Source organism: Crocodylus siamensis, chromosome 12 (genome assembly GCF_052110815.1).
Source record: "Crocodylus siamensis isolate JL-2025a chromosome 12, ASM5211081v1, whole genome shotgun sequence".
NCBI classification, from domain to species: Eukaryota; Metazoa; Chordata; order Crocodylia; family Crocodylidae; genus Crocodylus; species Crocodylus siamensis.
The window spans coordinates 2,565,048-2,579,007 of record NC_143406.1 but is presented as its reverse complement, the minus strand read 5'-3'; the positions used below and the strand labels follow the sequence as shown (position 1 = coordinate 2,579,007).

At 55.5% G+C, this 13,960-nt stretch overlaps 1 protein-coding gene across 9 annotated transcripts in view; it reads left to right on the top strand.

The window, feature by feature from the left end:
- ATP13A2 (ATPase cation transporting 13A2) overlaps positions 1-13,960 on the top strand; it is a 34,251-nt gene that overhangs the window by 8,051 nt on the left and 12,240 nt on the right. For 4 of the 9 annotated variants that reach the window (XM_090023560.1, XM_090023559.1, XM_090023558.1 and 1 more), the window contains exons 1-12: positions 565-748; positions 4,077-4,150; positions 4,763-4,930; positions 5,894-5,982; positions 7,794-7,905; positions 8,037-8,116; positions 9,635-9,712; positions 9,929-9,998; positions 10,844-10,978; positions 11,862-11,928; positions 13,377-13,508; positions 13,762-13,929. In XM_090023560.1, coding sequence (XP_089879686.1) covers positions 580-748; positions 4,077-4,150; positions 4,763-4,930; positions 5,894-5,982; positions 7,794-7,905; positions 8,037-8,116; positions 9,635-9,712; positions 9,929-9,998; positions 10,844-10,978; positions 11,862-11,928; positions 13,377-13,508; positions 13,762-13,929 — 1,342 coding nt within the window. In that variant the 5' untranslated portion in view covers positions 565-579. Of the gene's footprint in view, positions 1-564; positions 749-4,076; positions 4,151-4,762; positions 4,931-5,638; positions 5,786-5,893; positions 5,983-7,793; positions 7,906-8,036; positions 8,117-9,634; positions 9,713-9,928; positions 9,999-10,843; positions 10,979-11,861; positions 11,929-13,376; positions 13,509-13,761; positions 13,930-13,960 lie in introns of those variants that run through there. The other 5 variants (XM_090023561.1, XM_090023564.1, XM_090023563.1 and 2 more) reach the window with 2 other exon arrangements.

The following is a 13,960-nucleotide window of genomic DNA, read 5'->3' as shown; positions in this document are numbered from 1 at the left end:
GCAGCGGACTTCGCCGTCGTGACCCCACTGACCGCAACCGAGGCTGCGAGGGTCAAACCTGTTTGCTGTGATGGTTTATAACCCCGGTGGTTACCTTCCCTTTGCTGTGCTAATCCCTGAAGGCTGGGCTGAGACCTTTACTTATGCTGGCTTTCACCTTCCTCTGCAGGTAGCGCACCCTGCAATTGTGCTAGTCACGGTGTGGACAGACATTAGAGATACTCTGGTGTTAAAGCAGAGGTAGACGGTGCCACCAGCAATAGAGATCTAGCACGGCCGTTGTCAGTGTGACCCATTCAGGGGACAAGTTGCTGTGATTTATCTCCCGTTTTTTGCTTGAGGAGCATGCAGAGGTAGCAGTTGGGCCCCACCGCCGGTGCACAAACCACCTCTCCCTTTTAAAGCAATGGCAAGTTACATCCACCTGTAGCTGCAGCAGATCGGGACGCGGCCCTTGGTTTGCTTCTCTTTCCGATTGCGGCCACTTCCTGCTCCAGCTTGATCCCAGTCTCGCCCTGCATCGAGGCTCTGGCACCAGTAAAGTAAATAAGACTTTGCCCCCATGTAAGCACCTGGTTGATGTTTGCTTGCTTCCTCCTGCCTTGCTGGAGCTTTCCCTGCTGCAAAATTGCCCGGGTGTTGCCATCCTCTGCCTGTCGGGATTTCCTGCCCACTCCAGCTCACATCAGTGAGAAGTGGCTGGGTGTCTGTGCTGGCTATTCAAGGCCTCTCTGTCCTCCCTGTGCAGGTAGGTCTTTAGTCGAGACTGATTTTGCAGGGCTGGGCTCTGTGTGGGGAAGGATCTGAGCAGGGAAAGACCAGCTGGGCCGGTGGCTAATTGCAGTAATGATACCAGGCGTCCTAATAAATGCCAAGCGGAGGTGGGAATCTCCCCTCCGAGCAGGTCAGCACACCTGGAAATGCAACGCAGATCTATACCAGGGCTGGATTTAGTGTCAAAGCAGGGTGGAAGGGACCTCAGGAGGTCATCAAGACCAGTCCCATGTCCCAAGACAGAATTGACTCTGCCCCAGTCATTCCAGGTAGTAAGATGTCCAGTTTGCTCCTGCGATAGGCACTACATCCCTGTCCCTGTACCAATCCATCCTGGCTGTGCTCGGCTGTCCTTACGGCTCAGTTCAATGTCAGGACGTTTTCTGTGTTGCCATTTCAGCCATCCTTTCTTGTCGTGTCCCCGGCGAAGGCAGGGAGCAGTTTATTCCGACCTTCCTGTTTACAGGGGCTTGTTCTGCACGCAAAAGTCATCTCCTCTCCGTCTTCTCTCTAGACTAAGCAAACTGGCTCTCCTTGGATGTCAGGTCCTCTAGTGAACGTGGGTTAACCTCCTCGCCGTGCAGATCGGGGAGGTAAAGTCTCCCCCAGGCTGCTTCTGCATCTGTCCATGGGCAGCAGGGGACGTCCATGTTTCTGGCTCGTTTGTCCCCTGTCCTCTGAGGACGAGGACGGCAGCAGCGGTGGGTTTGGGTTTCACAACCCTTTGTCTTGTGGGGACTGGATGGATGCTGCTGGCTCATTTTAGGCAGGGCCCCCATTGCCCGTCTGCTGGGATTTGCTGCTGTGACCTAATGCCAGACTTGAACCGGGGATTTGGGGGCCACAGTCGGCCCTGCTGTAAAGTAGCACAAGTCTCTTGCCTCGGGTGGAACAGCAGCTGCTGCCGTCGGGGTGCACCAGGGTCCCTGGGAGCATAGGCAGACTTGAGGCTTATAGCACTTGAAGGCGCTCTAAGAAGCAAGCAGACAGGTGACACCGCTTTGCAGTGCCGTGGGTCAGTCGAAACGGTGCAAAAAGTGACTCTGAAGGAGACAGGTAGCTGCAAAACGCTGCATGGTGAGGCTTGGGCTTGGAGGCCAGCGTACCTCCGCGCACAACTGAAGCATTGCCGATTCAAAGTGCTTCCAAGAAGGCAGGTAAGGTTCTTTGGGTCGATGTGATATCTTTTATTAGACCAGCTAAACAGCTGGAAAAATTGGTCTTTGCAAGCTTTCAGGCACAAACATCCTTCTTCAGGCTTAGGGAGAGTCTGCTGGTGTGCACACGCTCTCCTGGGTGGAATAGAAAGAGTTTGAAGTGTGCTATGTACGTGTCTGTGCACCCTCAGCCAGCAAGGCCCCTTGGCCATTAGGAAACCATTCAAGCCACACACAATCCCTTTTTGCTGCTTTTATTATATATCTGCAGAAAGCAGAGGAGACATCATGGGGTCTTGCATCCTGAAGGATCCCAAAGCCCTGCACAAGCCGCGGCCACGCACCCCACGGAGAGGCAGCTGCTTTGGGATGAGAGTCCCTTGGGAACAGCTTGACTGGGGGGAAAAAGCATCTTTGGGGAGAGCTCCGGTGTCCTGCCTGGAGCGAATGACCTCTGGGTGCCGGCGGGCCGCGTTGCAGCGTGCTTGGCGGCACTGCACCTCCCAGCCGCCCCTTGGGGGCTGTGGGAGCCTCCCCGGCTCCGTGCCGCGCGCATGGATCAGGTCCATGCGCTTGAGTCTGAGCAGACTGCCGCGCGACACCCGATCGGCCTGATGTCTGGGATCGATCCGTGGCTGCCGTCAGCTCTGCCTCTCCCTCTTGAAATCATCTCCCACATCAGACAGGCCTCGTCTTGTCCTCTGCTGCCTTCTCCCTGGGCTCTGTCGCCTCCTTGCCTGGATCTCCACTTACAGCCTTCGCGCTTTGTCTCCCCAAGGTGACAGTCCCTGGGACCAGCCGCCTCCTGCACCAAGGCAAGTCCTACTAAAGTCACGGGAGATGTGTCTGAGCAGCACGGGGGCAGCTCTTCTCCGTTCGGAGCCAGCCTAAACCACACCAGTGCATGCAGCAGCTTTGCTGGTCTGTGCTTGGGGGAGGTTTTCTCTGATTCTGCCTGTAATCAGGGTGGGCCCCAGCGCTGACCATCAGTCCCTCTGTGCACCGGCTTCCATATAGCACCGTCCTAGCACGATCTTTGAATTGCCTCTTGTGATCTCAGGGCACGCTGCAGGGGACTCTTCAGGTTTTAAACGCCTTGGAAACGGTCCGTGAGCAAGCTGGGGGGAAAAAATGCAGTTGTACCTGTCTGACCGTGCCAGGGGCATATTGTAACCTGTTGTTTTAAGAGCAGTGAAGATCATTTCCTGGATTTCCAGGTTATTTCGGTGACAGGCAGAAGTGGGTAGGGCAGGGACAGTAGGAGGAAGCCAGTGCGTGAAAGGACCCTGGTTGAACTGTTGAATTACTTGGGGACTCAGCAAAACCTTAAAGGCCTGTTAGAGCCAACGCCGCGTCTCTCTGCTGACGTGGCATCCGCGGCGCTGGAGTCTCCCTGCCCTGGCTGTTATATCATTGGGACCTGAGGGCCGGGGCTTGGTTCTGCTCTGCACAGCCGCAGCAGATGCTGAGGGGTCACGGCTTCGTCGCCTTGGGGTGGGAGCCGCGCCGGGTCACGCACCTGGATGCAAAGGCAAAGTTGGGTGCCAAGGCACGCCTGGATGCACGGTTCTGCTCCGACGCCCTTGTTCGCGGACAGATTCAGCAAGCCTCTTGCATGCTTGGTTGCCCCCATCGGTGTAACCTTGCCTCCTTCCTGGGGCATAGTGCAATGGTCAGCGCTCCTGGGCAGAGCGGCGCGTGGGTGCAAACTGCCACAGTTTTGAAGGCAAATAGGCCTTTAGTCAGGACTTCTGCCAGCGATGGTGCTACCTTGTCCAAGCTGAGGCTGGCTTCTTCCCAAGGGACATCCGGCCTCGTAGGGCTGGGGAGATAAACCCCGTGTAGCTCACAACGCAGCATCGGGCTAACATCTGGTCTCGGGCTGCCCCGCAGGGGTTGGTGTGGCCTGTTATCATGGTGTGACCATTTTTGTCCTTCCGTCTGTGGCCAGACTGTGCTAACGGGGGCTGCATGAGTCCTCGCGCAACTGGCCTTGCGGTCGCAGGCTGCGGTGGCTGGTCTGAGTCTTCCACGTGGTTGGCAGGATCCCGGATGCCGCTGTTGGGATCTGCCTCCTGCCTCGGGAGGTTAAAATGCAGGGGACAACCAGGCCGGGAAGTAACGTGGCGATCCTTGCTTTTGCAGATAGCAGCAGGCTGATGAGAAACCAGCAACTGGGCTACGGGACACTACTGCAAGTCCCGGATAAACCCTGCATGGTACGTGCGAGGGTCCCCTGGGGGGACGGGGCAGGAGATGGTGGAAATCAAGGAAGCGCGGGGCTGGGAGACGAGCACTGTTGCACCGTTCTCACCAGGGAGAGGGGACGTCTGCCGGTTTCATAGATTTCATAGACGTTCGGGCTGGAAGGGACCTCAGAAGATCATCGGGTCCAGCCCCCCGCCCCAGGGGCGGGAAGTCAGCTGGGGTCATAGGATCCCAGCAAGAAAAGCATCCAGATGTCTTTTGAAGGTGTTCAGAGGTTAATGGTGTCTGATGGGCTCTGAGCAGGGCGAGGTGTGGAGCTGACTGGCGAGCCAGGGTCAGGTCCGGAGGGGTTGGTAATGCAACCTTGGAGGTAGCTGGATGCCACGATGAACGGTGCCCGGGGAGACGTGCATAACGGCTGGCGTCTAAGTCGTCCTTGCCAATGAGACTTGAACACCACGCAGACGCGGGCTTTGCTCCAGTGCCCCCGTTGACATCGGCGGGGCCGGACCTGGCCCGCGCAGCCTCGGGTGTTCAGCTCGGCGGGCTCCGAGGCCGCGCTCGCGGGTGGGCAGGTCGGTGCTGCTCACGGGGCTGCGCTGTCGTCCCCGCCTGCTTTCCAGGAAGTCAGCGGGTACCAGAGCAGAACGTGGAAGGTCGTCCTGTGCCACCTCTTCTCCGTGCTGACGGCCGGGCTTCTCCTGATCGTCTTCCACTGGAAGCCGAGCCTCGAAGTCCGAGCGAAGTGCAGGCCTTGCCCTCTTAGCCAAGCCGATTGGGTCATAATCCAGGTGAGGAGGTGTGGGTGGTAAGAGGTTCATCTCGTGGTGAAGACATAGGCTTGGATTTCCACAGGCTCCCCCTTACAGCAGCGGTGAGGATGCTCCACTTTCCCCCACCCCTGCCCGGCCTATTTTGATGACACTCTTTGGGGCAGAAGCCGCCTCATACAGCACCTAGCGCGGCGGGGTCCTTATCTCCACCGGGGCGAGTACTACGAGCTGGCCCAGAGTGGAAGGGGTTGCTCCCGTCAGAGGTCCTACCAGCCCCTCCATCTGCTTGACTCCCCCAGCACGAGCAGAGCAGTGGAAGTTAAATCACGTAGTCCTAAAATGCTAAGCCGATGTTTCTGGAGCAACATGCAGGGCTTCCTCGTTCTCCTCCTTTCTATCCTGCTGCCAAGGGCCTGGTATCTCCCTCTCCCTCCCCTTCCCCACCATCCTTCTGCAATAGCAGGAGCTTGGGGATCAGGACCGCTGAGTTTTGCTACTGGTTCATTGGCACACCTGGAGCAAGGCATTGAAGCCCCCTGCGAGAGCAGCTCCCCCCTTGATCGATGCAGTAGATACAATACAAAGCACAGAGCAAATGGTGAAAAGCAGCAAATAAAGCTGGGCCCTATGTGGTGACCTTTCAGGGGCCTCGGAGCTCTGTTGTGCCCAGAGAAAAGGCTGTAAAGTCCCAAATGATGATGTTTTGAGTAAGATTTTCATTGGCAGGTCCTGCAGAGACGTGAGACCCTGAATCCCATCTGGGCCCAGAATAGGTCAGGAAGTTAGGCCCTTCGACATCTCCGGTTATCACTGATCCCAGGGGTCCCTTCTGGCTTTATGGTGCATGACTATGGAGCACAATCATTTACCATAGTAAGCATCCTACAGAGAAGCTAAGTGACTTGCCCAGGGTTACCTAGTGAGGCTGTGGCAGGACAGAAACCTATACCACCGGTGAGCGGTGGCAATCCTCCCTTTCAGGACCGGTTTGGACAGTGCTTCACCACGCGGGTGCAGACGGAGGAGATCGGGGACGCCTGGGAAGCCGGGCTCCTGCGCTACAGACAAAGGTACCTTTTGTCCGCTTTGGAGCCTGGGGGGGAGCTCCGGCCCAGGCGCTGGTGCCTGCTGCCTCAAGGTCCGTGTCCCGTCACGGTGCTCTTGAAGCAGTACAGGAGAGCAGGGTCACTCCGTCTCTGCCCCTGGATGAAGCAGGGTAACATTGCAAGGGCTTTGCTACACATGCATCACTGCAGCAGCATGTGCAGCTACTGGGTCAGAGCAGCAGCTTGCCTGCATATTGGATGGCACCAGCTAAGTCAGTCTGTGCCCTAGGACTTGCTCCTTGCTGGCTATATTTCTTGTCTTTCACTTTTCCCCCTGGGCTTTGCTAAGAGAGAAAGGGATGCCTAAGGTCCCAACAGGGGCGCAGTGGAGTGAGTGCATCCCCCTTCGCTGGCAGTTCACCATGGGGAGCTCCAGTCTCACCCAAGCCGATGCTTGTGCAGCGGGCTGATAGATGCTTGCACAGTGGGCTAAACACACAAACTTTGCCCTCTGTCACCTCTGCACGCCCCTTTTCACCATCCTGGATCCGTTCCAGTCGAGGGCTTTGCCCTTTCTTTGGCGATGCAATAAAACTGGGAGGCGCGGAGAAGCGCAGCACTCGATCACTCCCAACCCTGGGGCTTCGGTTCCACCTCCCAGGCCCTGAGTTTTGCTCTGGGCTTTGGAGTTGGAGCTGTTTGTCCTGCAGAGAACAAGGAGCTGTGCTGTAAAGAGGTGCTTGGATTTCCCCACCTGTTTCTACTTCCCGGCCAAGAGATGCCCCACACTTGGTTACGATTCCTTTACAAAATGATCAATTATCTGGCAATAGCGATTCATTTTATCTTACCTTCCTACCAGAGTGTCCACATTTAAATGTCACTAGGTCTCCCTTGGGCTCTGCACTTCATCATGTAAATCCAACTCTATTTTACAGTTGTTTTTTAGCGAGGGAGGGAGACTCGTGCTCTGACTAGCTGCAGAAGTAATTCAGTTGTGATCTGGCAGCGATTTCCGTCCTATGCTTAACTCCAGCACACCCCGTTTGCAACTGCAAACCTGTTTGCCTCCTCTGAGGGTAAAAGCATGGGTGTTAGGATATTAAAGAGGCACAGTGAAAGCCTTCCAGTTTTAAAAACGAGAGGTTATTTATCACTGACTTGGATGGTGGGAATAGGTAGGAGCCCAGGTTATGGGCTCCTTTGTGCCAGGACCTGTCCAGAAGTAGCTGGAAATATTAGAGCAGCCCCTGCGTCTATCCACCAGCTTTTGTCAGGCAATCACATTTGCTGCTCTGGAAAATGCTTTTGTTTCTCTATGAAAAATCCATACAAGTAGCAAGAGGACCTGGTAAAGCTCCAGGTAAACTAAGAAAAGAAATCTTTTTTTCCCCCCTTGATCTTTCAATTATAGTGAGCGTCAAGGGGTGTGGGTAAGAGGTTGCCGTTTATTATATATTGAATTTTTTAGAGAAGAAGCAACCTTAATTTTTTTCCTAACAATCTGCCTCTTCAGAGAATTTCATAGCAGCAAGGTCTCCCCAGCCCCGTGATGGCTCTGGGGACGCTCTGTGCATAGCTGGGAAAGAGCACGTGCTCTTACCGGTTACACTAGTTCAGCCATGGGGTTTTCACTGGGGTGAAGAAGGCCTCCGATGAACTATCTGAGGCAAGTGCCGTTGGCGTGAGATGCGCCCGAATGGGGTTACAGGTAGCATTAGCTTTTGAAGCTCTCCAGGTCCCCATGGGATACCAGAGGGCATTAGGTAAGGCAGCATCTGGGGATAGTGCCAGGGCTGCTGACGTACCGGTGTTGTGTTTTCCTTCCCGAACAGCGTGGAGCAGCATCCTGGGACGAGACCCGACGATGGGCGAGCCAGTGTCGCGGTGGGCGTGACAGATGAGGACGATGGCAGGGACACCATCCGGCTCCACAAGAAGGAGGAGGTAACTTCTCGCCCTGTGCTCCCACCCGGGTCCCCTCCTTGCGATCCGCGCACCCTCCTCCTCCGCGAAGGGCTGCCGAGCTTCGGGCCGACCCAGGCCTGCTCTGACTTGGCGCCTCTCTCTGTGCTTAGAAGAACATCCTGCGCTACTACCTCTTCGAAGGGTCGCGCTACGTCTGGCTGGAAAGGCAGCAGGCCTACTGCAAGGTCAGGTAAGGCTGTTGTCCACGGAGGAGCTGTTTCCCACCCGGTGATGGGTGCATGTGTCCGTCGGCTCCAATGGGACCGGATGTGCTGAGCAACAAGGTGCTTTTCTCAGCCCTGTTTTAAAGAACGAGAAGTTCTCAAGCGCCGGGTGGGAATAACCAGGTGCGTTCCCCAGCTTGTGTTGTGTGGGGGATTGGCCCCCTGTGGCCGGAGGGGCCAGGCTGCTTCTCGTCAAAGACCACGCCGTGACATTGGAAACCGCCTGCCTCCAAGCAGTCTTCTGTTTTGTTCCTGCCCCGGGGGGGCACTAGACCCGGAGTTTGGAAGCCGGATCAACTTGCCTCCTCCCTCGAGGAAGCCCTGTGAGCTGTGCTTTCTGGGCTGTGAACTTTCAGGAGACTTTTTTTTTTTCTCCCCTCACCGTGTTGTGGGCAGGGTGTATCCAGAAGCTGACTGCAGACAGAGCGACTGAGGCAGCGCCCATCGCAGCTTCGCCCTTGTGATTTGAAATGGGATATCTCATGATGAGATGGCAATCCAAAGCAAATGGGGAGAAAAGCGGCGGGGAGTGATGGGCTTTAATCTATTTTTAGCTCTTAGCCTGGCTCAGAAGGATCAGAAGCAGAAATTCAACCGTTCAGTCTTGCTAGAGATGCACTGTGTGTGGGAACGTGGGCTGAGCGGTCCGGACATTGCTGTCGACATCCCTGCTCATACACTGAGCTATGAACATACTTTTTAATCTGCTTTCAAAGGGAGGAGAGAGCTGGCACTGAGGTGCGTGTCTCAGCTGTTCGGCTGTAACTGTGGCCTGCACCTAATCCTGGAGCTGTACAAGAGGGTGGATCGCTCTGGTTCTGCCCCAGAATGAGGCAGGGTGAACATTGCAATGATTTTGTTGCATTTGTATTGCGGCAGAATCAGGCTGCAGAAACAGCTGCATTATAACTGCTTATTGGCCTCATTTGATGTGGATGCTGTTGTAACATATGGCTGTACCCTTCACTGGGTTTTGTTATCGTGTCATAGGATTGCTGCCGTGCATAGATGTTAGCAAGGTGAGTCAGAGACTCCCCGATGGGTTCTTCTCCCCTTGGAATTTCCTGGCGTCTTAACATTTGATCTTGCAATCTGGACAACTTGCTCATCTTGAGCAATTAACTTCAGCCCCAATTCCCTGCGCATCCACTAGGTCACATCAATGGCTCGATGTGAGTGGACACTATTTCAGTGTTGCACTCATGTGGAAGTCCATTAAGAATTTGCATCTGTGTGTGTGTGTGTACATACAGTGGTACATGATGCAGTATTGTATACATGACTATTAGATCTCATAGCAAGGGGCTTGACAGTTCAGACAGCCTTCATATAACTGATAAGCAGCGTGCAATGACACCACGCTGCATTATTTGGATGCTTCAGAAAGGACAAGGATAAATGTACCTTTGTGGTGAAGGCCACTTGAGATGCTAACCAGAGTGTTGCTCACCTGGATGTGTTTTTGTTGTGCGTGTGTTTTTCAGCATCTTGGATGAGGGCTGGACCTGCGCAGACATCCGTCTCTCCCAGGCTGGGCTCACGCAGCAAGATCACAGCACAAAGTAGGTGCATGCTGGCTCGGGGACTTGCATAGAAGCAGCTGAGGCCTCTTCAGGGAGCCGGTGGGCTCTGGGCTGGCAGCGCCTATGCCGGGCCCTGCTTTTACCTGTCAAGTCTCCTGCTGAGGTCTGGGCGCTGCGTCGGGCTGTTCAAGAAGAAAGCCTGAAACACAGCATCCTTACCTCGGTCTTCTGGCTTCTGCTGTGTTTCCTGCTCAGGAGAAAGATCTACGGGCCGAACCTAATCAACGTGCCAGTCAAATCCTACCTCCGGCTGCTGGTGGACGAGGTACAGCTCTGCCAAGTGGCCCACCTGCTGCCCTCCTGCCTCTCCAGACTTGGCAAGAACAGGGCTCGGCTAAGTCTGGAAGAACCGGGCGGGGCTTCAAGCCCTGCTAAGTGTGTGCCCAGGAAGAGGGACCTCGGAGGCAACAGGAGACGTGACTTTGAGTCTCTTCTCAGCCCTGCTATTGTGTGACGTGGGGCAAGAGACCTCCCTTTGGTCCCTCCTCCCTTCTGCATGCCTTGGCTTGGCTCCAAAGAGCTTATCAACGCTGTTCTTCATCGCACCCTTGTAGCACACCTAGCATACCAGATCTCAGGTGGGGCCGTGAAGTGCAGCACTCATGCGAAGGCTGAGTGTCACAGTAATGTGACTGTCAGAAGGACGAGCTATTGGCCCTCCAGTATCTTCAGCATCCGGGGCCTGGGCCATTGAGCCGTTGATAGGGCTGATACAATTGAAATAGGTCTGAGACTGGGATGTGTGTCCATTGCTTTAGCAATATGGAGTCATGTCCCAGCTGTTTCCTCCCCCGAGATCAGCGCAGCAAGAAGCAGCAGCCTTCAGCCGAGGCAGCTGGGACAAACCCGGTGGTTGTGGGAGGATAGGGCAAGGGGGAGAGGTTAGATCCAAGGCGGGTGGGTGATGGAGGGCAGAGCTGGGCACAGTATAGGCAAGGGCTGCAGCATCTGGAGCTCCTCCAGCAAGTGGCAGGAGATGGGGAAAGAGCTCTGCACCGATGAGCCAGGGGCTAAGAGGACCTCTCTGGCTTTCCCACCACCCCTGCAAGTCTCAGGCACCAGTGAATGAGCAATGTCCTCAATGACACCTGTCTTTTCCCTGCCCCCCAGGTGCTGAATCCCTTCTACATCTTCCAGATTTTCAGTATCGTGCTGTGGATCTCTGACACGTATTACTACTATGCTGCCTGCATATTCATCATCTCTGCCATCTCCATTGGGCTTTCTCTCTATGAGACCCGAAAGGTGGGTGCAGGGCTGTGCAGGGGGGATGTGTAAAATCTGGAAGGCCTCCCAATCTGACGCTCCAGATCTGCAGCTGGGAAGAGCAGGCTGGTCCTGGTGTTGCGGGCTCTCAAGAAGCAGCCTCCATCCCTCCGTGTCCTGTTTGCAAGGGGCAGGCTGGTGTCCGAGTCTTTGCACGTGGCAGGCGTTTTTCCAAGTGGTTTATGCACACCGGCGTGGGGACCAGGAGCTATTGGCATGGCATCAAGTGAAATTCTTGCATTTCTAACTGTAGCCCAGTGGAGCAAGGGGGTGGGAGAAGCAGCCTGGATTCACCAGTCCCCTGATCTGCCTGCAAAATAGCCAGGACTGGCAGGCAGAGGGTGGGTGGATCCTACAGGTATCCTCCATCCCTTTTGTGAAGGGGAAGGGAGGGGGGATGTATGAGTATATGGGGAGGGGAGGGAGAGTGTGTGGGGGTGGGGGTGGGCATGGAAAAGAGGAAGGAGTAATGGCTGACCCAGCTCTTCAGTAGCTTCTGCCAAGGTCGCAGGTTGGATCCTCATGTGGGACACAAGACCTTTCCTGCCTCAGACAGGAGGCTGGACTAGATGACTTCTTGAGACCCCTTCCAGCCCTACCTTTCTAATGATTTCTCCATTGCTTGGGGTATCTGCCAGGGCTGCATGTCCTTCTCAAAGCCCTGCTCTCCCAGAAGCGCTGGTTTTGGGGCAGGACCCTGGGGCTCCCAGCTCACATGATGCAGGAGGTCCACCGAGGGGACTGGCATGGCTTGTTCCAGCCTTAAAATCCAGGAACCACCTTAGGAAGTTCAATCTTAAGCCAGTGCCTTTTAAAGCCCTTCCTTGCTTGCTGGTTTATCCACCCGTCTGCCTGCTTGCAGCAAAGCAAGACCCTGCAGAACATGGTGAAGATGACGATCAGCGTGAGAGTCCACCGCCCCAGCGGAGGTGAGTGCTGGGCAGAGACTGCAGCCCTGCTGTGCCCGCTGCCAAGGCAGGGGCTCTTGTGTGTCTTGCTGATCAGCCCTTAAGCAAATGAGCAGAGGTTGATGGGGGGGAAGGTCTCGCAGGGTCTTTCAGTTGCTGTTGCAGCACCATATGAAGGAGGGCAGCCCTGTCTCCCATATAAAAAACAGGTGAAGTGATGTGCCCAGAGCTGCCAAGCAAATCGGTGGCAGAGCCAGGAACGTCCCACCCCTGCCCCTAACGGAGCATCTTCACGTGGGACTCAGGCAGATAGTTTAGGCCCCCCTTTTTTGAAGGCACAATGTACCTAGTGCTGTAGAAACCTCAGGTGCATGTTCAGTCTTCTCCATCAGGCTGCAGCCTTGCCCCAGAGCTCTTATAAGCCCCCCTATTAGTTAAACTTAAATGTGCTCAGTAGGTAAAAGGCTGCCCTCCCCTCCATTTTAGCGGCTGTTTGCCTGGGGTCCACCACCCTGCAATCACCGGATTAGAGTTAAAAGGTTAAAAATGACATGGGATTTACAGAAGGGATTTCGCCCCCCTCTCCCCCACTGGCTTGTCTCTTTAGATCTGATCTCTGAAAGGTTCTTGATTCACTGGCAGCGATTGAGGGTTTGCTCTCTCCCCCGCATGGGGTAGCGCCTCCCGCTGTGCATGCATCTACCAGCCAGGTGCTTAATGTTATCCACCATAATGGCACAAACCCTCCGAGCGCTCAGATTCAATGCGCCCCAGCACGTAATTGGAAGCCGTTCAAGCGGTAATTACAGCTAGCTCCAATTTAAGCCTTGATCCCAGGCAAAGCAAAGCCTTTTGTAGGGATTTGCCTTTAACCATGGACTTTTAATTCGGTAATTAAGTTCCACTGATTAAAGGGCAGCAGGGGAAAGTTGGAGGCCGGGTCGTGGAGGGCTTTCTTCCTAAGCAACGTGGCTCTTGGGATGCTGGTACACTTCCCCTTAGGGGGGGAGGGGGGCAGGCGCATCCCTTGCCCACGTGCAGATAGGTGCCCTTCCAGAACATATCATTTGTTTGGGAGATGCTGGTGCTAGAAGAGCTGGGCCTGTGGTCGGGTCCAGGCACCCCTGCTCTCGTGGGGACATGGGATTGGGGCATCCTGAGCCATTGAGTCCAGGGCCTTGTTGAACTGCAGGGGCTTCATGAGGATCCAAGCCCAGGATCGGGGCCTTCATGGTGGGTAGAGGCCTTGTGGGTGAAGCTGCCCTGTCCTTGTAACAGCCGCTCTCGCCTTTGCCCTGCCAACAGCGGGGATCTCCCAAGGGAAAGTCCCGCATTCGGTGGGATTTGAACCCCCGGATGAGCTGACATTGAAGTCTTGTGTTTTAGTGAAAGGGACCTGCGGCATTTAACTCCGTGGTGATGAGGGCTGCACTGAGGGGGTCCTGATGGCGCCACGCTTGTTCTTGCAGGGGAAGCGATGGTGAGCTCGGAGGACCTGGTGCCTGGCGACTGCATTAGTCTCCCCTGCGATGGGTTTCTCATCCCCTGCGATGCCGCGCTGCTCACTGGCGAGTGCATGGTCAACGAGAGCATGCTGACGGGTGAGTGCCACAGGGCATTGCAGTGCAGGGGAAGGCACACCCATGTCTCTGGACCAGAAGGCTGCATCCCTGCAGCCAGGGGCAGGGAGCTTGTGAAGAGGGCAGGTGCTGAGATTCTGGTCGGGCGGGCAGCAGATCCGGAAGATCCCAGTTCTCCGTGCCATGCACGCAAGGGCAGTGGAGAAGCTCTGGTTGCCATGTTGGGATGAGTCTCTCTTCATGGCCTTTATCACCATCTGGGTGTTTTCTGCAGGGGAGAGTGTCCCAGTGATGAAGACCCCTTTACCGGATGGGCCTCAAGCCATCAACCTGATCTACTCCCCCGAAGAGCACAAACGGCACACGCTGTTCTGTGGGACGCAGGTGCTTCAAGCCAAGTCCTACGTGGGCCAGGACGTCCTGGCTGTAGTGACCCGCACGGGTAAGCACCAAGCCACGGGCTGTCCCAGCTG